We start from the raw sequence: 25916 nt of genomic DNA, 5'->3' as shown, positions 1-25916 counted from the left end.
ATATATATATATATATATATATATATATATAGAGAGAGAGAGAGAGAGAGAGAGAGAGAGATATTAAATTGGTGTTGTGTTTATTTTTTCAACAATTATGTATGCTCAGCTTGACATAGGTTTAGGTATCGTGGGATATATATATATATATATATATATATATATATATATATATATATATATATATATATATAGTACGATATCTTAATTTATGTTATTTATACATTCCTAGACTTCTAAAATAGGTGTCAAATTTGATAAATGTTGATAGTGTATACAGCGCATAGAATAAATTACGAAAAACTCACACTCTGCACACGTTTTTCCATGGAATCCGTGTTTACATTTGCAGACAAACTTGTCGCCCTTATTTGTACATTTGGCGCCATTTTTGCACGGTTTCAGTCCACAGGGATTAGCTGCAAATGAAAAAGAAGTATTCATTTCAATAGTCTTGGATTTGAAACGCTATTGTCGATTCTTTAATATCATTGCAAAAAAACAAAATTGTTCATGTAAATGTCGTCTGCGTGCGCAAAACTTTATATCTTAATTTGACAGCTGACATTCATATAAACTTCTCAAACGTTTGTCATTATTTGGGATTTATTAAATTTGATCCCAAATTCAAAATAAGTTTGTCATTATATTGGATTTATTAAATTTGATCCCAAATTCAAAATAAGTTTGTCATTATTTGGGATTTATTAACTATGATCCCAAATTACAAAATAAGTCTGTCATTATTTGGGATTTATTACCTTTGATCCCAAATTCAAAATCAGTTTGTAATTATTTGGGATTTATTAAATTTGATCCCAAATTCAAAATAAGTTTGTCATTATTTGGGATTTATTAACTATGATCCCAAATTACAAAATAAGTCTGTCATTATTTAGGATTTATTACCTTTGATCCCAAATTCAAAATAAGTTTGTCATTATTTGGGATTTATTAAATTTGATCCCAAATTCAAAATAAGTTGTCATTATTTGGGATTTATTAACTATGATCCCAAATTACAAAATAAATCTGTTATTATTTGGGATTTATTAAATTTGATCCCAAATTCAAAATAAGTTTGTCATTATTTGGGATTTATTAAATTTGATCCCAAATTCAAAATAAGTCTGTCATTATTTGGGATTTATTAACTTTGATCCCAAATTCAAAATAAGTTTACTGTTCAAATGTTCTCAATTTGGCAAGAAATGTATTATTTTAAAACTTTTAAATTCTTATTTATTTAACATATAAAGTGATTTTGTCGGATTTCCAAAGTCGGACGTAAAAATAATTTAAGCTGCTTATATTTATAGAGCGACACGCACACCTCAGACAAATATCATGAATGGGATCCTTAATAAAATTCAAAGCGTTCTCTGCAATATAATCGTATTTGGTATGAATTAACTACATTCTACCTGACTTGTCCACAAAAGTTCATTGATGAGTGTCCAGTTTTCTTTGCTTTATTGAGATACAATTATAGTGTTGAATATCGGATTCTTGGAAATCGCCGGATGGCCAGATTGAAGGGAGAAATGTCGCAAGTTATTGAGATGGAATATTTTGATAGCAAAAAAATGTATTGAAAAAATTGATGTTTTGGATTTCAGTATATGGGAGAGAAATAGTTCAAAACAATAAAACACAACTGAAGCACGCATGGTCGCCCGTGAGTGCACAGTGAACGAGACATAAAAAAATGACTAAATTCAGCATTTGAACCAACACCTTCATTTAGTCCCCAGTATCCCCAAGGGACGTCAAATTCTGATGAAAATTAACAAAGGGTGCACTGTTAGGCCTTAAATTATGTAAATAAAGAGTTATCGTGAAGTATAGAAAAACAAAATTATATAGAAATCAGTTACTTACAATATTTCAGAAAGTTTTATAGAAATCCAAGGCATCAATTTTTAGTCAAGTGCAAGCGACTCTATAAGTCGGTCCGTCGGTCGGTTGGTCGGTCGGTTGGTCGGTCTATTGGTCAGTCGGTCTGTCGGTCTGTTTGTAACACTTTTGTGCTTGGCCTTTTTGGTTAAGATCAAAGGTGTATTCTTAATAGATAATGTTCTTAGCTTTTTAAGCTTTTATTGGCCTTTTGGCTAATTTGCTTGGTGGGAGAGCAAATAAATACCTTTTTCTTGGCCTTTTGGCCAAGATCAAAGTGTAGTATCTATTCCGGCAGATGCTGCAAAGCTAAGACCAGCTATGACTAGCAAAGACCATATGTGGGGGTAACCCCACACATCTGAACTTGGTCACTGAAGGGGCAACCCTTCATACCAACAGTTTCTAATCCAGCTCCCACTTCCCACCCTTCGGGAGCTGGATCCCCTCTTTCCCTCCCCCTTCCCCCTATCTCCACATTAAAAAACGGCCTCCTGCCTAATTTGCTCAGTGGGGAAGCAAATAAATAAAAAGATCAAAGTGTAGTATCTGTTCCAGCAGATACTGCAAGCAAAGACCATATGTGGGGGTAACCCCAAATATAAGACCTTGCTCAATGTAGGGACAGCCCTTCATACAAATTGTCACTATCCAGCTCCCCTACTCCCCGGGGAGCTGCTCCCCATTTCCCCTTCACTCCTCACATTAAAAATCGGCCTTATGCTTAATTTGCTCGGTGGAGGAGCAAATAAATATCCTTTTCTTGGCTTTTTGGCCAGGATCAAAGTGTAGTATCTGTTCCTGTTAATCTCCAACTCGATTTGATTGAAAAATGGGTGATTTCAATGGCAATGAAAATATGGGAGTGTGAAACATTTGTCGATCATCATTCAATCCCGGGTAGCGTGGGGTCACCCTGCTAGTATATATATATATATATATATATATATATATATATATATATATATATATATAACACTAATTTTACACACATATATACATGTGTATGTGTGCGTGTAGTTAGAGTAGAAAGTTCGAGGAAAGAAACGGTGGTTTCGTAGCCACACCTTTTCTTCATTCCCGGGAACCAGAGCAGATAAGTATTGCTAATCTTCAGCATTACAGACTGGAAAGTTGGAAGGTTACAAACTCGGTGAACTTACGAATAATATCTAAGGTGAAAAGACCTCGCCCGAAACTATTTCAAACCGCGTAGGTGGGGTATCTAATACTGCGTTTATTGTTGTACAGACAAGATTACTTGCTTAGAATGGCTTTGAAAAACTCGATGATACGTGTTATGATATATTTCTATGCGGTCTTCAGTCTGAATGAGACAGATCTTCTCTGACTTATGTCTCTAATTGACTTCATATATACATGTATATATATATATATGTATATATATATATGCATATATATATGTATATATATATATATCTGTGTGTATATATATATATATCTGTATATATATCTATATATATATATATATATATATATATAGTATATGCATATATGCATGCGTGTGAATACCTTCTCTTTTCGTGCATATACTTTTAAGATAAATCAGAAATTCTTTGCTTAGGTACAAAAAATGCATGGCAATGATGTTGAGTCGTCTATGAACTTTTTTCTTCTTGCAACATTATACAATCATACATTCTTTTCTATTTAAGCAAAAAAATCTATGTTTTCTGTAGGGCGTATGCACGAAAAGAGACATTCATCATAATAATCATTGGCTCTGTAAAAAATGTATCGAAATTTTAACATGACAGAAGAGCTGCTTTGCATAAAAAATAAATATTTGATCTTTGAATATAACCATATGCTCTGTTATATTTGATATGCATTGAGCATCTAAACAAAAAGGAACACATTTTAGCAACACACACACACACACACATATATATATGTATATAATAAAAAATAAATATATATAAATAAATAAATATATATATATATATGTTGGTTGGTTGGTTGTTTTTGTTTTACGGCATATCAACCCTTTTCGGTTTATTTAATGCCGAATCCAAAGATTTTGAAGAAAAAAAATTTAATAGAATATATTTGTTGTTTTCAAGTCGGTTTCTATTTAACCCATAGTTGGAACCCTAACAGGTATTATCACTCTGGGTCAGAGTGCACCTGGGAGCAATGGTAATTAAAGGGTGGCTCTACACTCCCCAAAGCCCGCAAGCTGGGGCCTCACCACTGGATATAGTTTAAGGTCATATCCAGGACCCCCATTGAGGGACTTTTACCCTCTGCAGGGAGGCAGTCGATGTATTCTAATGCCCCACCGACAGGGCCTATATATATATATATATATATATATATATATATATATATATATATAAGTTCATCACAAAAATTCTGTCTGAATATTAACCTTTGTTTTTCAATTGAACGAAACTTACAAAAATATTGTTTAAGATTTTACATTTTTTATGTTTAGATGCATTTTAACTGATTACATTGTTTTGTTTTGTTTTTGTTGTTTTCTTTTTTATACGAAGATAAAATTTAAATTTGCTTAATTAAAATCCTACTAACATCGAAGGGCCTAAGAATCATTTGCGGCATATAATGCTTTATGAGTTCAAGAAAGGAAACTCAGCAGCCAAAGCGGCAAGAAATATTAACTCAGTTTATGGAAAGGAATGTGTGAATAAAAGAACTTGCAGAAGATCGTTTACGAAATTCAGAAATTCACTCTTGACGATGATGATCGAACTGGATGTCCAGTTGTGTTTGATGTTAAGTTTCTTGGGGTAGCTATTGAAGAAAAGCATGCTATATTGGTTGAGGAATTGATAATAAAACTGATTCCAAACCATACAACTGTTCATCGTCATCTTCAACACATTGGAAAAGTCCATAAACTTGGAAAATGGGTGCCTCATGAATTGTCTGAAAACAATCTCAAATCCTGGGACGACATCTGCTCTTCTCTCCATTCTTAGCAACTTGTTTCACCCTTTTTTGGATAGATTGTGACTGGTGACGAAAAATGAACCTTTTATCGAAATGTTAAGCGTCGTAGACAATAGCTTGGTAAAGGTGAAAGACCTTAGTCAGAGCCGAAAAGAGAACTTCATGGAAATAAGGTTCTTCTTTCAATATGGTAAAATTGCTAAGGAATAATCCACTTAAATTGTTACCATTTAATGCAACAATCAATGCTCAAATCTACTGCCAGCAATTAAAGCGTGTGAATCAAATAAAGGTGATGTTTCATCAGGACTATGCACAACCCCACACGGCAAAATCACCTCACAAAATATCGGAGAACTAAGTTGGGAATAAATTCCTCATCCACCCTATTCTCATGACCTTGCTCCTTCAGACTAGCATTTGTTTCATAGCTTACAAAATCATTTGGAAGAAACAGCTTTTGTAACGCGAAAAGATGTTGAAACTAACATTTGTAAGATCTTCGAATCAAAGCCAAAAGGATTTTACAGTGATGAAATTAATAAGCTTGTTAATAGATGGAAGTTATAGATAATCAGGGAACGTAGATTGATGATCAAATCTTTGATAAAATGTAACATTAGGTCATTTCTTTTCTTTATTCATAAATTCGGACAGAACTTATGGGCTGATAAGATATATATATATATATATATATATATATATATATATATATATATATATATATATACATTTGTTGTTTTGGTAAAATATGTGCTTTCAAATATTTTTCACTTCGCGTATTCCAATCCATTTCTGTTTAGAATCTCAACGTATATTAAATATAACAAAAGAACATAAATAAAAGAATAACAAATATATATATATATATATATATATATATATATATATATATATATATATATATATATATATATATCCATATTGTTCGATTTCGACATTAAATGGCTCAACGACATTGTGTAAAACTCAACAATAAAAAAATTCCAAGGAGAGTAAAACCGAGACACAGTGGCTTTAGGATAAGTTTTTTTCAGGTTACCATTTGGAATACGATGTTTTTCCGGTCCCTGGTATCGGCGTTTGTCCCGCCTTATAGTGTTATTTATTATGCTATTTGATTTATACATGTGTATTATATACTGTACTTTATTTTGTTACAAATTTATAATGCCGTATTCCGGGGTTCTACTGAAGTGTAATAAAATCCATGGTTTACTTACGTTCGGTGCATGTCCTTCCCATGAACCCTTCTTTACAAATACACTTGAATGTTCGACCGTGGTTGACGCATTTGGCGCCATTTTTGCAGCGGTCCAATCCGCATGGGTTAACTAGAAATTTAAAAATATAAATAAAAGATTTATAGCCACGGTAATCATATGACACATTGTGGTGGTAAGAGCAGTTGGTTCTTTACTTCCAGAAATGAATTATTGCTGGTTAAATTCAGTGTTACACTTAGACGTATTCAGAAACTGTCGCTACATAATCTTCTTAAAAATTACTTAAACTATTTACATGTTTGGAACTGTTCTCCGTGTCATTGTTTGTATATTCATACATTTTAGGCTGTTTACTGTGTGACGCCATAGGGGGCGATACTAATTAATACAAAAAACGTACTGAAGCGAGTCTAGATTAAGTGTGAACATTAATTTAGAATAGGTTAAAAGAATTTGAATGCAATATTTTGCCGATTGATTAGATAAATAAATAACAAGTTATTTGTGAATTAGTAAAGATTTGAGAGAATAAAAATAGTAAAGCAAATTTTGTCACTGAGCAGCAAGAACATCCTTGGCGATTGTTCTGGAGGAGAAAGGCCTTTCGTGTAATATAAGATAAAAGATTTTGAGAAAAGGATAATTGTCGGAAGCGTAGCATGAAATAAAGTAAGCAACGAAAATTCCGTTTGCGTTTTTCGAATCATCATTTTTAAACCAGCCTCATAGTCTTTCGCAGTCGGCGTCAGTCCCGGCTAGAAAGTGGGACACTAGCAAGTTACAGTTTTATTATGTAGCCTTCTCAGACGATGTACTTTTGTTATTGACATTATGTACATGTTTTGGGATATTATCTTAAAAATGGATGTCATTTTTTTAAACGTTTAGGTTGCTCCATTGTTTGACTTTCTGTAATAAGGTAGTGTTGAAATTTATTTGAATTGTTATTATGACTGTGTTTGATATTTCATAGCATTCCATCCTTTGTACCCTGAGATTAGATATTTTTATTAAAATTACTTACAATTTTAATGCTTTTATCTTCATTTTTGTTGTTACATTTACATTTCAAATATTCAACTCTCTTATATAAGTTATTATTTCTATTGACTTTGTATGCGTGTTTCAAACCGTTTATTATAAAGAAAATGTTTCTATATCAAGGCGGATACGTTGTCTTGTTTTCCCTTCCAATATTTGTGTACAGAATATATTAATGTCCTGCCGTGTCCTGATGCAGTGATTCATTCTGAGTATGTTGTTTTTAGGGAATATTATATATACATGAGATCCCCAGTCGCGCTTATATAACAACTAAGAAAAATGGTGACGTTAATGGGTTTCACAGACATCGATATAATTTTATCTGTGTTGTTAGCTTAAGGATAAAATCTATCAAAAGATCTCCGGACTACAAAACGTTTACGTGTTTGTTTTACGGCATATCAACTCTTTTTCAGGTTATTTTTTGTCGAATCCAGTAATTTTGGAAAAGGAGTTCATTGTTCATGTTCTTCAAATATTTATTAATGAAGTTTGGTTTAGTTGTTTTGTTTTAAGGAATATCAACCCTTTTTTAAAGGTATTTAATACCGAATCCATTAATTTTGGAAAAAAGGGTTTTCTGTTTCAGATTCTTTTCGGTTTGATGTGGTTGCTTTGTAGAGGAGAATTGGTGTTTATGTTTTCCACTATGCAGAACATGATTGCGTTTTACAACGGAAAAAGAGAAAATACAATAACATCAATGTTTGGTGCATTTTAGGTTAGGCAGTCAGAATATTAAGACAGCCTAATTTGGTAGCACCAAATTATTTCAGAAGGATCGCAGTTCCAAGGGAGTTGTGTGTAGGAGTTATGGACAATTTTCATGTTGTATCCAGATTTACTCAGCATTGAACGATGACAAAACAAAGACTGTTGCACATTCATAGCTGAAACTTGGTGGACGTTAGATATAGACGCATACCCTGTCTTCGTTCCGTGATTCGTTATGGATGTGTTGCTTTTAGGAAATATTAAATTCACAAGTGCTCCCAAGTTACACGCTTATTCCAGTTCTGGAAGATGACAATGTGAGGTTTTGTTTCTAGAGAGATATTGCTGTCCTACCATATACGACACAAGGTAATTCACTTTTTACTAACTAGGTTCAACGTCGTTTACTTTCAATGATCTAATGAAAAACGGTATATCAACGCGATTATATCACGATATATGTTGAAGAATATGGTCGGAGAGCAGAAATGATTAATCACTAAAGACTTTTTTAAAAGGTTTAATTAATGATCGCATGCGTTTAATATGGATCACAGTTTCCTAATCTTTTTCTGTCTCCCCCCCCTCAACACTTGGATACCTATTATCGATACCCTCCCTAAATGCCTCCTTACATAATCATATCAGTAGTTGCATCCCTCTCCCTGTTCTACAAGTACTTTAATGATGAATGCTCTGACGAACTGCAAGCACTTGTACCTCCTTTACGTGACTATCCCCGACTAACCCGACAGGCAACTAAGTCCCACCCCTTTACAGCAGAGATCCCTAAGTGCAAGAAAGCCTTTTACTCCAATAGTTACTTCCCCAGAACTGCAAGTCTATGGAACTCCCTTCCGGGATACTACTTTCCCAACTGTACTGATATGCAGAAGTTCAAGTGCAATGTGAACAAACATCTTTCTACTCATCTCCCTTCATAATGACCCCGCAAATTATGTCCCCGATAGTAGTCCCCTACTTCAAAGTGGCACTTGCATTGTTTGGGTTGAAAAATACATTTAAAAAAGATAGTGGTATTACACAATTAAAATGAAAATAATTAAATGTTTATATCGTTTATTTAACAAAGTTCTATTCTGTCGATCGAATGGGAAAAGTAACAATTATAAATCAAGTGGGTCAATTGCTAATTCAATAAGCAATAATCAATAAAAATCAGAATAATAATCACGTTAATCACCGATCAACATGCAGATTGTTGTTGATGATAGAAAAGTATTAGATCACCACGTTTCACAACATCCATTCGGTTTTTATTCCCAGGACCCATTCAATAGATGAGAAAGACTTGTTGCAAATGCGAATCCAAAATCAATTTGATTCAGGAAACATTAACAAACGTCAACATTACAGGATGCGATTCTTGAATTAATTTTTCCAATTAAATATAAGTGTGATGAAATAAATCTCCACATACATTGTAAATCGCAAAGAAAATGGGTTGAGAAAAATCTAGTAATCTTACTAGAAGTTCCCAAAGAATCTCAGGAACCCCCTATAAGATAAATTTGGCTATCGCCCACCTGAGATCTTGTAACGTCTCCCCACCCCATGGTAGCCGGTACGAGCTCCGTTGGGAAACCCTGATATATATCCTGCATATTAAAACAATCAAATTCATGATAAGAATTCAAGAAAAATGAATTTACCTTCAGAGCAAGTTTTTCCCTTGAATCCAGGTTTGCATGTGCATTTGTAACCATCGGCGACATCGGTGCAATGTGCACCGTTTTTACAAGGGTCACTTGAGCATGCATTAACTGCAAAAGGAAAAACGAGTGAATGTCAACTTTTGAAGCATCAACATAAACATATAATACACTAAGGCAATTTTATGTCCGTATCAAAGTTATCAGCCTATTACTTATTACATAAGTAATAAAACGTAGATTATGATAATCTGATGACAGAATTTAAAAAAAGTGTTTCTTTTCATCTGACGCCATTTTATGTCAAACGGGAAACCCAAACCAAAATATACTTTCTTCACATTTAAACTAGAATAATAATGTAGTTTTTGTTCTATCCAAATAATATCATTGGGTCTGCGTTCAGGACGTACATCGATACAATTGAAATATACCGCTAGCTTGGACAAGGGTTTTGGATAAATCATTTTAACAAGAGTAGTTAGATTACTATGTTTCAGCTTAAATGAAGGTTTAACAATAATATCGCAAGGTCCATTTTCGTGTTGGATGCCCATAGAATTGAAATGTTTCTACGCACGGTAGCAATTACAAAAATATGAGAGATATGGCCTTAGAACTTGAGATAATTACTTTAATGAAAATCATAAAAGTTGGTTAACTTACATAATATCAACGTTAAAATGAAGCCAATTGATCATACTTACTATTTCGGAAATACGGTGGCTATATTTATGTATTGAACATTTGGCTTTTATATTAAAATCGAGCGTTGTTTTTCTGACAATCTGGCTATTTGTTCTTAGTTACTTCTGGACTAAAAGATGGCGTTAAAGGAAGATTTGGCACCATTGAAATAATAAATGAGACGTGAAGGGGTAGAATGCTGTTTTTCAGCCAATCACAGATGCGAGCAAATTCACTGCTGAAGAATTTGTGCATACTATAAAAACCCAAACACATCCCTGTCTTATTTCGGAGACAACATCACATGCGTACGCCCCATCCAGACTAGGTATTTGGGTGCCAAATGCCCTCAACAGACACAGTGAAAGAAACAAACTAAATATCAAACATATCAACGCATTTCTAACCGAACACATGTACACTGTTCATAATGTACGGCACATCTAGTATGTCTATCACCATTTAACTACATTGTCATGCACACAGTTCATAACATACATGCAAATCTATGATGTCTATCACCATTTATATACATTGTAACATGCAAACGCACACGGCGTCAGTCGAAATGAACATGTTTACTCACCGTTCGCCTTACAAACAAAACAATTATTAACTTGGAGCGTTCGAAGATTCTCTGAAGTTTTGTATTTCACCAAATCTTTCGTTGTCTTAACAAGTTGTCAATAAAGATTAATCATTTTTTATGGATAGAATTTGTCGTTCTTTTTTTTTTCGGATATTGCATTTCCCTCTACCTTCCAAAATCTGCAAATGTGTCGCTAATATATTTACGAACACTTCAATTTGCGTTTCCTTTTTTTTCCTAACTATATTTAGTATTTAGTACTTATAAAATTATTGTCAATGCTTTCTGAATATTATTATATTCTTAAATTGATCATTTGGCTAGGAGAAAAGTATAGTATTTGTTTTGATACGCCACTTCTCTGTCCTCGGTCAGAGTAAGAGGGACCATTCTAGACTGAGACATATTTTCACATTTTTGCTGCAATGCAGAGCGCCTTATTTAGAGAACTGGATTATTATAATTGCTTCTTTCCTTCGACCACTTACTTTTAGAATTTCCACTCTGCTCCCATTTTCCTCAACCAGAACATCATGCAAATATTTAAATATAAAGTAAACAAACATCTCGCTACTCGACGCTCCATCCATATTGCTCCCTCCCTTATAAATATGGTTCCTATCACAGTAGCAGCTTACGCTTCAGTGACAATATGCTATGTTAGAGGTTAACAGAAATGAAAAAAAACTTCACCTTCAGAACAAGTTTTTCCTTTAAATCCTGATTTGCAAGTACATTTGAAATCATCATGGACATCAGTGCAAGTCGCGCCATTCTTGCAGGGAGATGAGCCACAAGCATTCACTGCGAAAGACAAAGTCGATAATAATGTAAACAAACATTCGAACTTGACACAACACTTTCTCATAAACTTCGGCCCAACAAAGAATGCATAAAAGATATTGTTTTTTTCTTTTACTAGTGATATCACAAATTATCCAGTCCATCAATTACTCGAGAATAAAGATTAACGAGACATGAATGCTAGCCATCTGGAAGCAACACTGTGGGAGTGTAATCATGGTAAGAAATGCATCTGTTTGCTCATCATGATAAGAATTTGTTGACTTTGAATGTATAGACAACTACAATGTAATAACACAGTGAACCAGTCCTGCAATACTGTGTTCTGAAGACGAGAAACTGTTAAACTCTAATTATTTTCCTCTTTCAATTGTCGGAGTTTTGTCCCTTTCAACTAGTGTGAGTGCCGAATTGATGCAGGGAAGAAGAAACAACATGGTCACCGTGTTGCATTGTGGTATGTGGGTAATTTTAGTTACGGAGAGAAAGTACATTTCCATTTAAAAATTAAAAAAAGTTTTTGTAGAAATTAAGATTAAAAATTAAGTTGACGTGATCGAAGAAGTAACATCACAGTCACCCATGTAAGTACTCACCAGATTCAACGTTGCTTAACTTCGGTGATCTGACGGCAACCATTCTATCATCGTGATTATGCCGTATATATATATATATATATATATATATATATATATATATATATATATATATATATATATATATATATATAATGAACACTCGGAGAGCATATACAGCGCCTAGAATTCCCAAATGGTCACCCATCTGGTACTAACAAAGCTCGCCGTTGCTTAACTTCGGTGATCTGATGAGAACCGGTGTGTCAACGCGATTATGCCGTTATACATACATATACATACATATATATACATATATATACATATACATACATATATATACATATATATACACATACAGGTGCTAATGTACTTACTGGTCCGCTCTATTTTTTAAATCGTATTTCCAAGTTTAATTAAAGTATTGTGATATATTTTTTATTCAAGTGTAAGGTTAAAGTACAGAATAGGTACTAAACACCCTCCCCTCCCCATGTTAAGAATGGCTTTTTAAATAATAACGTTATTATTTCAGCCCGGGTCAATAAGTGCATGCTTACCCACATATATATATATATATATATATATATATATATATATATATATATATATATGCATACATATAAAAACATACATATATACATATAAACATACATATATGCATATAAAGATACATACATACATACATGTATACATATAAATACATACATAGATGTATACATACATACATACATACATGCATACATACATACATATATCAGCGCCGTTGCTGAACACCTTACTAACCAACATTCCTGTCCTGAATCCAATTTAGAATACATTTAGTAAACAACACGTTTATTCTCTAATACACTACTAATTACCACAAACTGGAAATATAAGAAACATTATAAAAATATACTAATAAAACACATTTTAATAACAGCAATAGCTAAATATAACTAAAATAACTGTAATAATATCAAGAATATTTTAACAAGTGAATTACGAAATAACACTTTTATGAATAATTCAAAATCAGTTCGAGTAATTATCATTGGTGGTTAATCCCGATGGATTCGAAAATATTTGAGCCTACAATGACTATCGTGTCTACATCAGCCACTTTTTGCCTGAAGCGAGAATGAGTAGACGTGTTATTCAACGGAATATGCTTCAAAGAAAATATGCTAATAAAATACACACACACATTATATACACACACACACACACACACACACATATATATATATATATATATATATATATATTATTACATTATTTCCAGATAAAAATAAGAAAGCAAGAAAATAATATTCACCTTTAGAGCAAGTTTTTCCTTTAAATCCTTCCTTACAAATACATTTGAATCCAACACCGACATTCTTGCACTCGGCACCGTTTTCACATGGTTTCAGCGCACAAGCGTTAACTGAAAAAAATCAAGATATCATGTTTCATAATCTTTTACAATTCACAATTTATGTCTCAAAATAAAATATTTCTTTTAGAATAAAATAATCTATCTCTAACATATTCAATTGGGAGATATTCAATATTCGCTAATCGTATGGTGCAAGGAATACAGGATCTACTCTACGAAAGCCAATTCAAGATGCTAAACCTTTTCTTCCTTGGGTGTAGACGATCTTTTTAATGCTATTATTATTGCCCTTAGTATTGTAGTCCCGTATATGTCCGAAAGAAAAACACAAATTTGCAACGTTTTAATTTATTTATAACTTTGTGCTGTGATCGCGTAAAAATTCAGAAGAAAGACACGACTCGCTAATTAGTGGAAACAAAATAGATTGAACAAAAGGCAAATACAACAAATAAAAGAAAATAGTTATATGTCAGTCGGACTGCCACGATTTCAAGACCCGTGCATATCTTTTATACTAGCGCCAAAGACGTATTTTCTCGGATTTTATAGTAAGTTGAAGAGTTCATTACTATCCGCAGGGTGGACACTCCACAAACCTTAGTATCTACTATTCACGTCTAAATCAGAAACTGTTTTAACACCAATTTTGATTTAATCGGAAGAGGGCCGTTTTCTATATTAGACTGGCTGGCGTTTAGATTGAACTTCCAAGTATTGTTAATCTGCTAACGACTCAGCAATTTAAGAGGAAACTGGATATGTGCTGATCACCTGCATCGTCATCAATGGCACAGTCACCTTGATACATCGGTTCTCATCAGACCGCCCAAGTTAAGCAGCACTGAGTCTGGTCAGTACTAAATAAATGGGCATTGGAGACAACCAAGGCTATGTATGTGAGTTGAAAGTCAGATTAGTTCTGCTGCTTTTCAATATGTGTAATGGTTGTGTGAAATGATTATAGAGTTTACCGAAATTCTTTATCTCGACTCGCAAAATGTTGATGCTGATATATAGTCTCCTTCAATGTAAATTTCTACCATTTTTATCCTTAATTTTTTACTGAAACATTTTTGCTCTCCTTTCGCTAAATGTTAACTGAAAATCACCCCTTTTATTTTTAACAAAATCACTGAATTGAATCGAAAACGTATGTAACCTGTGACATATTTACAGATTTCGAGGTGTAAACTGCATTTACACGTTTTATATTAATCCAGAAAAAGCATTATTTTTTCTTAATTGCCACATGTTAGTCACGATCGAATAGAGGGACGTCTTTCGAAATAGACATCCATGCATATATTCTGTTCTTACTGTTAGCAACAAGATATTAAACGTCTGTTCTTATGAGTAACATGAAATTTTAAAGCGCCATTTAAAGCTGACAAGATATTGATACGTTTTGATATTTACAACGGCCGGAAATTGAAAACCATAAAAACTGAACATAAATCTGTATTCTGATTTTTTTAAAACTCCAAATTCTCTGTAGTATGATGCCTGCCAACATTAATAAGAAAGCAAACATCTTTTTCTTTCCCTCAATCACTTCTGTTAGTCAAAATATTTCTATGGAAGCCAATAAATGAATACCTTAGAAAACCGCTTTGAATGGTTAAGCGTTGCTATTAATAACTAGCTGGACGAGTATAATTTTGTTAGTTGAGAATCACAGGACAGGTTCAGTCAGGTTTAAGTTTAGTGTATTTGGGCGTTAGTGCGATCTCCTGCTTGAAACAGATGTGACGTCACAGGATGAGTACGAGAACGGTGTCGTCAATTTGAGGGGGAAACTTGCGATGCAAACACGCGGTTTTAGAAATGTCCTGATAAGATCTCATTAAACAATACTTATCTATCTTTGTTTATTAAGACGAATAAACCTTTTAATATCTTCAACTATTGTCTCTTCTTGTTCCGTATTTAAAGGGTATTAACGAACTTGTTTAAAGGTGGTGCGATCAGTAAGGCAGGATAGCATCTACAGTAAAAACAGCCGACAAGTCATGTAATAGCCGTTCATGTATTTTAATTAATTGTAAATTGTGAAACATTAGACCACCAAAGTACAGGTGTATAAGAAACAGAAATTAATTTCGGTTACTGTAATTTTCAAAAATTATTTTGTGAAATAGATATTTAAAAAGTTTTTTTTTTTACAATTAACACTATTTGATTACTTATTAAAAAAAACAAATAATGAATAATTAATATAAAGGCGAATAATGCACACGAACATTATATACAAACATGATTAGAATTATGTAATTTAATCACCAAATACAATTATGTTTGAAGAATCTGAGGGCAAATACTTAATATAATTCACATGATAGCTCTCCTTTAATCTGTTTTTATATGAGAGAAAGAAAATATTCTACTTAACAGATTAATAAGTTTTTTCAGAACAAATACAAAAAGTAAATCAATTATATATATATTATTACATTTTCACCTCAAATAAGGTACATTCCCAGTTTGTTCTAGGGGGGGGCTACTATCAAGGACATAGGCATCAGGGGTACTGTGTAGGGAATTGGGCAGCAAGATGTCGGTTCATGTTGCACTTGAACTTCTGCGTGTCAGCACAGTTGGGGAAGCAGGGACCCGGAAGGGAACCCCAAAGTCTAGCTAATTTTTAATATGTCGTATTTTTAAACAAGAAATTTATGTTAACAGCTTTCAGTTTCTATATGGTACTTTCCTAAAAAGATTTATAATACAAAACATGTCCGAAATTACATGTCTAGTACTGTTTACGCAGCTATCAACAAATATCAAAAAATATTTTCGAGATGAGAGAATATAACATCTATTAGAAACAATAAAAAAATGTTTTATGACAGTGAAAAATATTAATGACGCTCTTGTATAATATTACAATCAATATTAAAAAGCACAATAGTTTTCCATGTTTAAGAATAAAACCAGTTTAAATATATATATATATATATATATATATATATATATATATATATATATATATATATATATATATATATATCATTGGAAAATATGACATACAGCAGGTTGGAGACAAACGATTTGTCAAAAATAAAGAAAAAAACATTATATCTTGCTGATTTAATTTAACATTCAGTTCTTCACTTAGACGAACGTTACCAAATAGAATTCACTTTAGGAAGCCACACCGAGCCTCTACCATAGCCTGCTGGTGGGAACTGAATATAAAGCATATGGGTTTCATCTGAACACCAATTTGATGTTTGATCCTCCTTGCCAAACTTTCACGAGAAACATTCGTCTAATTGAAAACACTGTCAATAATTTCCCCCTAATCTTTATCTCTGGCTAAACCTAAATGTAGATTCCATGAACGAAGTTTCTTTCTTAGAACTGCACACCTGTAAAACTCTCTTCCATTTACCTGTTTTACAGCTGAATATAATATGATCGTCTTCAAGTCCAATGTAAATAAGTTCTTGTTGAGCCGTTCCCCTTAAGTAATCCAATTTAACAAATTTATACTTCTAACGATTACTATGATATTGTCCTTTTGGCCACTGTACACTCTTTAACCCTTATCCTCGAGTGGCCTCTGAGCCTAGATAAGTGGTGACTCCTACGTAGAAAAAAAAATCGGGTGAGTTAGTGGTGAGAGATGTTAAAATTGGGCGTGGTAATTTATAGACAAGCACATTTTTGTTGCGAATATGTGACACGGCTGAATCTTGCTGCTAGATGTATGACCTTCCCGCAGAAACATTCTTTTCTTAGCACGTGACTTCAGTTGAAAGCACCTTATAGTTATAGCTATTTTAGTTTTAGTCCTTTTTCAAAGTTGTGAGGTGACGTGACATGACCTCCATTAAATACGCACTCCAACACCATCGAAATTCGAGAAAACTTAGTATCCAGGCTTTTTTTTGTTGCCGACTGTATGCTAGCCTCCTGTTAGTGTTTAACTGGTCCTGAGGAGAACGAAAGTGAATTTATATCGAACACCATGTGATTTCTCTTAGATATGCATCACATTTCAACGATGAAAGGAAATAAGTGTTGCCTGTCTTACCAATGAAGTGTGTAAACGTTTGAAATCATCATTACTTATTTTACTCCTCCAACATATTTGTAATAGATACATTCAATTATACAACGTTTGATTTGAAATCGCATGTTTTTTATAGTATGATTATAGACACACACACATTATATATATATATATATATATAGTAGAAATGGTAATTAATAAAAACTGAAGAAAGTGCTCAATACTGTTGTAGAGCAAATATGCGTTTTATTTTTTATTAACGTATCTTTCTGTTAAGTTACATTATTGTTTCAGCTACCCGGACGTTTTTTTGCCGTCTGTAGCTTCCTCAGACTTTTAGAAAACGATTCTGTAAAAGAAAGTCTGAGGAAGCTACAGACGGCCGAAAAAACGGCCGGGTAGCTGAAACAATAATGTAACTTAACAGAAAGATACGGTAATAAAAAATAAAACGTGTATATATATATATATATATATATATATATATATATATATATATATATATATAGTAATGTTAACCATGAAAGCAATTTTATGAGTTTGGTTATAATCGGGAAAAAATGGTTTTACTTATAATTAAGGCTATGACAATCACATATTTTTCCTTTTTGTGATTGTCAGGTATATATCGATTGATGTCTTAGATGTTTTTTATGTAGAGTGATGTGGTTTTCAGTTGATTAATTGCGTCTAACTGTGTCGGATATAGACTCGAGAGTAAAAACAATGAAAAGAATATACTGTTGTCCTAGCCCCACTTATAATTCTAAATGTAATGGAAATTAATAAAGTATTCTACTTACCTTTTTCACAATCGAAGCCATCAAATCCTTTCTTACATTTACAAACATATTTGTCTCCCTTGTTAGTACAGGTAGCATCGTTCTTACAAGGATGTCTCCCACAAGGATTTACTGCAATGATAATAACAATAATAATAATAATAATAATAATAATAATAATAATAATAATAATACTATATACATACATACCTAATACTAAACATAGTTGTATATGCTATATGCTTCTTTGTACATTTCTAAATTCAAGGTTTAAAACTCCTGTAACACGTTTAATTTAATTTTTTTTTATTTTTAGTGACTATTTAAAAATGTTTCATTATTACGAGCGCCGTGCAATAAGTAATGTCCCTGACCCACTTCCCATAGGAGTAGAACAACGAAACTTGGCACAGTTATTAGTCTTTCTCTACATAGGAATCAGCCAGAGTTATGCATTTCTCCCATCGTTTGATGCAGCTCAGGAGACCGGTTTTGTAGAACACCCTAGGTTGGTCCTCCAACCACGACGTGACTTCAGAAATCAAGGCTGCATCATCTGGGAAACGCTTTCCTTTCAAAAATAACTTCATGGCTGGGAAGAGGTGAAAGTCAGAGAGTGCAAGGTAAGGAGGGTATGGAGGATGGGGAAGGATTTCATAACCATACGCCCGTGCTTTTGATCTGGCGACATGCTAGTTGTGGACAGGAGCGTTGTCTTGCAGGAGGAGGATACCTTTGCTGATCTTGCCACGCCTCTTGATTTTGATGGCTTCCCTTAATTTCCTCAAAAGTGAAGCATAATAGGCTCCTGTAATTGTGGTACCCTTTGCCATGAAAACTGTCATCACTACTCCGTCCTGGTCCCAGAAGACTGTGAGCATGACCTTGCCTTCTTTGAAGGTGGTGAGTTCAAGTGCTTCCACTGCATTGACTGGGATTTGGTCTCTGGATCATAGTGCTAGACCCAAGATTCATCCTGTGTAATCAGTCTTTTGAAAAACTTTTACTCATCTTCTTGGCACATCTCCAAATTCATCCTCGAGCACTCGACGCGTTCTCGCTTCTGGAATGGTGTGAGCCACCTGGGAATCCATCTGGCAGATACCGTATGCATATGCAAATGGTCAGGAATCATAGTTTCCACAGACCCTGTACTAATCGTGACATCTTGGGCTATTTGCCGAATAGTAATGCACCGATCTTCCAAAATGGCAGCCTCAACTTGACGGACAAATGCCCATCAATGGCAGAAGAGGGCGACCAGATCTGGGAGCTGTTTCCACAGACTTCCGGCCATGTTTGAATTCACGATGCCAGCGTTTGACAAGGTCATATAATGGGCATTATCACCATAAGTTTCTTTCATTTCATCAAAAGTATCCTGTGATGTGCGTCCTTTCAAATACAAAAACCGGATCACTGCTCGCCATTCAACAGGCTCCATTTCACACCTGACTCAGTTCAAACACATGTAAAACAGAAATCACAATTAGTCCAGACCCTGTAATTGTCCACAGAACCCCTAGATATATAAATCATTGTACCTGCAAAATTTCAGCTAGATCAGACAACTGGAAGTGGGTCAAGGGCATTACTTATTGCACGCCCCTCGTAGAAGTTTTTTGGGTCGTACTATGTAAGCTTTTCAATATATTGAAACGAAATACGTTAATTTGAAAGAACGTAAAGAAATTCCTTGAGGAATAGCAGAAGGGCGCTCGACATATTAACATTTAACGCCATTAATAGTTTTACGTTTTTTGCCATGATTAATACTGTATTTAAATGTAAATCTGAAGAAATTTATTTCTTCAGCAACACATTATATATGAAATATAAAATCAGTCTGCTATTAATATGCATCATGTGGCCGTTGCACATAACAACGAACGGCCTACGTCAGTTTCTTGTTTTTGCTGTTTAGTAACTATCCTATTAGTTTCTAAGCCATTGCAAGAAGCTTTTACATAGAACAATTGGTATTTCGAATTTGTTACCTTTATAAAATCATGAGGCAATTTCACACATTATATTGAAAAATACATTTTTTTTTCAACGAAAAACTTACATTTATGACAACGACGTCCTTCATATCCAATTAGGCATTCGCATCGGTAAGATAATCCGTTAGCAACGCATTTTCCACCATGTTCACAGGGTTTCGCAGCACATGGGTTTACTAGAAAAAAAATTAAGGGTAGCTTATGGCACTGTATAATTACAACCACAAGAGAGTAAAAGCATTACCAGTCTTAATTTAAATGTAGTTCAGAATGCATGGAGATGTATGCTTTTTTACCAAATAAAACGATTATCTATCCCTATAACTTTAAAGTTAAGATTTTTTATTGCACTGATATTGAAAAAATATTTTTGTTTATTTAAAAATCATTAAAAGAAACTTTTTAATACACTAAGTCATGGGTATGGGAGCGACTTCTTTGGAAAATGAACGTTCATTAATTAATCATTTTATAGTTTCATTACGCCCAATTCTAAGAATGCATATTTTCTATATTGTGCATAATTGCGTAAAATTTAGGATGGAACAATTCTAGCACACACACACACATTATATATATATATATATATATATATATATATATATATATATATATATATATATATATATCAGTAACCCTGTTTGTGTGCATAAGTAACGGTCTCTAACAAACGTCTCTCTGAATTGAAACTCGTTATATAGTGGATTTGAATTTGTGAAACGATTTCGTTTAAAGTCGGTGAAAATAACAGCTAAGGGATCACAATTTAAAAGAAAATAGTTGATCATGACAAATGTCGGTAAAAACTATAACCAAGAATTAAGGCGATTCAAATAAGGTATAAGTTTTTTAAACAGTTACATTCAATTTAGCTTAAATTTGCGGTTTTCGAAAAAATGGCAAGTGACGACGTTCTTTTTTAGCTTTTTGGAGAGAGAGAGAGGAAGAGAGAGAGAGACAGACAGGCATACAGGAAGACAGACAGACAGATAGACAGAGTTTTACAATAATTGTTCTAAACATTTTTAAACTTTGTACCGGATAACATACACACTTTTATAAAAACAAAACAAAGAGAAAGAATATATTAAACTAAAATATTTTTTGAAATTTTTATTCATTTTAGTTCCTCATCATTTTGCATTTATTCATTTATCCTCGAAAACCATCTTTGTATTCTTTCCTTCACATTTTAAAGGTTTACAAATAATACGTACTAAGAACTGTAAATTTATTTGTTTTCACGATGCTAATAAAATTATTCAAATATTAATACACGACAAATATTAACAGAAGTTCGTACTGAATCTATGTTCAGGTTTATTTTGAAAAAAAAAATGTTTATCTTACCAATAGCGCAGTTCTTTCCGTGGTCTTCAGGTCGGCATTTGCAGATATATCCCTCACCATGGTTAATACATTTACCTCCGTGTTCACAAGGGTTAGACATGCATGCATCGACTAAGAAGAAATAAACCAGTATATACGTATATTAATATATGTTTGTATGACTATATTAGTTGATATATTAACAAGAAGAGACAAACATGCTATATACGTTCATTATATATATATATGTATATATATGCATACATATATATACATACACAGGCGGCAAAAAGAAAGTCCGCACTTGTAATTCTTTCAAAAACTGTAAACTAAAGCTAAATTTAATATAACTGTTTAAACAAAATAAACTTCATTTGATTCATCTTTTATTCTTCTATAATTTTACCTGTTAATATTTGCCTTTGAATTGAGATATTCTTGTGTGCATGTCAATTTAAAAAAATTACTTCAAATTGAGGGGGCACAAAGAAAGCCTACACAATGGAAAATTGTTATTTAAATGTAACTTAACAACATTAATACAACACAAATACAACAAGAACACAATTAACTACTTAATATTTAATAGAATAGTCCTTCTGCAATTTGACAGCCTGCAATATTTTGGGAATTCATTGAATTAGACTGCAGTAATACTCCGGGGAAAGGGCATCCCACTTTTATTTAATTTTTGTCCAAAGTTCTTCCAAATTTGAAATTTTATCATTGCGTAGATGTTGCTTGATGTAACGCCATACGTTTTCGATAGGATTGAGATCTGAAGAATGTGCAGGCCAATCCAACCATGGAATATCATTCTCTTCCAAGAACCTCTTGACATTGTCAGCTGTGTGAATGGGAGCATTATCCTGCATGAAGATGGGATTATCATCCAAATTCCGACCAAAGTAGAGTAGAAAATGCTCAGTCAACATATTAATGTACTTGGTCGAATTAATTCGACCTTGCGTGGGTACTAATAATACTTCACACCAAAATTGAACCTCCATCATCTTGCAGCGTTAAAATTGAGCACCTAGGATTAAATTCTTTATCTTTTCTCTGACAGACGTACTGCCTACCATCACTGCCTAACCTATTAAACTTGCTTTCGTTGCTAAAAAGCACTTTTGACCAATATGAAGAGTCATGATTTTCATTGCATGTGACGAAATCCAGACGGCGCTTTCTATTCTTTACAGAAATCATTGATTTGCGTCGTGCAACATATCCTCGCAAATTAAATTACTTTAATCTGTTCTTGACTGTAGAAAGATAGCACTTTTTACAAGATTACATTGTTGTTGGATTTGGGGAGCCTTTTCAAATCTCTTTCTTAGGCTGTGGATCTTGACAGCATTATCTTCCCTGTTAGAAGTAACTCTAGTACGACCAGATTTAGGGGGCTGTCATGTTTTGCTGTTTTTGCACAGTCTTTCGTACCGTTTTTTCATTTCAATCTTCGACCTATTTCTCGATTGGATAAACCAGAAGGTGGAGATTAATGAGCTCCTGGCGATCACTAAGAGAAAGTCATGGCATATGAACTAAATGTTGTGTTTTATAACCTGGAATAACAATAATTACGATTAGAGATGCTTTGTTGCCTGTCAGTGGATATTTTAAACTTATTTAGGGGCGATAATATAAACTAGTTTTAAGCAAATTTGTTGCTGTGGACTTTCTTTTTGCCTCCTCAATTGAAGTTATGAACACTAGAATATTTTAATTAAAAGTCAAATATTAACAGGTAAAATCATAGAGGAATCAAAGGCGAATCAAATGAGGTATAGGTTGTTTAAAGAGTTACATTAAATTTAGCTTAAATTTGCAGTTTTTAAGAAAATTACAAGTGCGGACTTTCTTTCTGCCGGCACTCTCTCTATATATATATATGCATACATATATATATATATATATATATATATATATATATATATATATATATGCATATATATACATACATATATATATATACATACATACATCTATAATATAAAGCTGAACGCCTGTTTGTGTGTCTGGTCATGAATAGGCTCCTATATAATTGACTATTATAGAAAACTGATCACATATAATGATAGAAGATGTATAGAGATACAGGAATGGGTATGTTCGATCTGGCATAATCATGTTCATTAAAATTGTGAGGTCTGCGTACACGCCTGATCCACAAAGTATGGAAATAAAAAATTTAAAAAAAACGTCTACAGGTGTTTTTGATATAGCTGTACATAAGAATACTTTGATAAGTATGTTTTAACTTAAATAGGGATGGTATAATAAAATTGTGAGGTCTGCATTCGCGCCTGGCCACCATTGAATGGAAATAGGCACAAACTTTAATAAAGACTTTTCATATTTATCTGCGTAAGTATACTTTGATAATTATGTTTCAGTTTGAAGAAATATGGTGTAATAAAATTATGGGGTGTTCGTTCGCGCCTGACCTCCATAGAATGGAAATATGTCACAAAGTTTAACAAGGTTTTTTAATATATATCAACAGAATATTGTGATAAGTGTTTCAGTGTGAACAGGTATGGTACAATAAATTATGGGGTTTATCTATTTTATTTTTACTTTCATCATATTTTGCTTTGGTTTTGATACCCCCAAATTCGAAGCTATCTCCTTACAACCCTTCCTTTTCATAACTTATCATACTGTCATAAATCTGAGTCCATTTTCTGTAGGCTGTTTTTGAACCCAGTCAACGACGGGTACTTTTGCTAGTATATATATATATATATATATATATATATATATATATATATATATATATATATTACCATAGATACAAAACATGACCCGTGGAAATTCTACGGGATGAGGAATATATTTAATCAACAAATATGTTTTGATAAAGCTGATATCTTTTCATGAATAATGCAAAAAATAGTTGTTTTGGATAAAAAAAATAGCAGCATGCAGTAAATATGAGCTTATCAACATTTCTATAAAAATATGTTACCTGTATTTCAAATACAGATTCAAATGAGACACATTAATAAGTACTGATAAATATTCAGATAGTATTATTGTGCAATAAAAATAATAAAATTACATTGTAAGGACCAATCTTTTATTTTTTTTTCAGTTCAGAACCTCTTAGTTGACAATGTCTCTATTTTGCCTCGTTTCTGTCAAATGTTCCTTTTTTAATGAAAAATTTATATATTATTATAATTATATTCGAAAACGAAACTCCATCAAAGGAAGGTCACTCTTATATTGCGATTCAGAGTTTCAGACCGACCTTTTCAAAGCCAAATTTACCGAAGTTGGCTTTTGGCATTCAAAAGTTGTATTTGGTATTTTTCAAACATCACGTACGGACTAATAAATGAAGGGAGACGCAGAATATTATATAAGTGTAGATTTTAATTAGTCGATATATATCAAGAAGAGACAAACGCATATATATATATATATATATATATATATATATATATATATATATTAATATGTCAATATGATTTTATAATATTAATATATATAGCCATATAACCTATCTCTCTCTCTCTCTCTCTCTATATATATATATATATATATATATATATATATATATATATATATATATAAGTCACCTTTATGACTGTTTGTTAGAGGAACGGCCTCTACCAAACTTCTATCAATTTTGAATCTACCTACTCTAAACTTGATTAAATTTGTTCCACAGTCCGAATCCCTTATATATCAAGTATCAGTCTCTCGACCAAAAATTGACAGTGTAGTTTGATAGAGACCATTTCACACACACACACAAGATTACTTATATATATATATATATATATATATATATATATAGAGAGAGAGAGAGAGAGAGAGAGAGATTACCACTCACCTTCTCCCATAATGTGGGCATCCCAGACCCTTTAGTGGTTCCACAGCATCATAGGTCTAACAGTTCCAGAGATACATTCTTTCAGCTATTTAAACTATTTCATTATTTAAGCTATTTTCCCGTCTATGCAAAATGTAGCAACAATTGAATATTGTTTGTGTACTTTCATTTATTGAGGAAATTAACTCCGGACATATAAGTGCAAAGAAAATTACCGAACAATTAGAGTATGCGTCGCTTCAAAGATCATTATTTTACCTTTAAGAAATCTGGTATTCGACCCCCTTCCCACCAACATATTTTTGTTAGTTTCATTTCACCATAAACAAGGTATACTGCCACTTGGATGTAAGAGAATACTATTTAGAACCATGTGTACAGAGGTACTATATAGGGAGTTGAGAAGCAAGATATCTGTTTGCATTACAT

General features: G+C 32.9%; 1 protein-coding gene and 1 pseudogene across 8 annotated transcripts in view; both read right to left on the bottom strand.

Annotated features, from left to right (window-relative positions):
• Window positions 1-25916, bottom strand: part of LOC145303489 (uncharacterized) — a 731279-nt gene that overhangs the window by 42107 nt on the left and 663256 nt on the right. For 7 of the 8 annotated variants that reach the window (XM_080144908.1, XM_080144909.1, XM_080144910.1 and 4 more), the window contains 8 exons: window positions 21662-21772; window positions 20377-20487; window positions 18330-18440; window positions 13446-13556; window positions 11460-11570; window positions 9491-9601; window positions 6057-6167; window positions 309-419 (listed from right to left, as the gene is read on the bottom strand). In XM_080144908.1, the coding sequence (XP_080001034.1) occupies window positions 309-419; window positions 6057-6167; window positions 9491-9601; window positions 11460-11570; window positions 13446-13556; window positions 18330-18440; window positions 20377-20487; window positions 21662-21772 (888 nt within the window). The remainder of the gene's footprint in view (window positions 1-308; window positions 420-6056; window positions 6168-9490; window positions 9602-11459; window positions 11571-13445; window positions 13557-18329; window positions 18441-20376; window positions 20488-21661; window positions 21773-25916) is intronic. The other variant, XM_080144911.1, reaches the window with a different exon arrangement.
• On the bottom strand, window positions 12318-12433 carry LOC145240437 (5S ribosomal RNA; annotated as a pseudogene).

This window comes from Euprymna scolopes, chromosome 19 (genome assembly GCF_053919585.1).
Source record: "Euprymna scolopes isolate OS-2025 chromosome 19, ASM5391958v1, whole genome shotgun sequence".
NCBI classification, from domain to species: Eukaryota; Metazoa; Mollusca; class Cephalopoda; order Sepiida; family Sepiolidae; genus Euprymna; species Euprymna scolopes.
The sequence above is the reverse complement of the archived record's forward strand: the minus strand, read 5'-3'. Positions and strand labels throughout refer to the sequence as shown.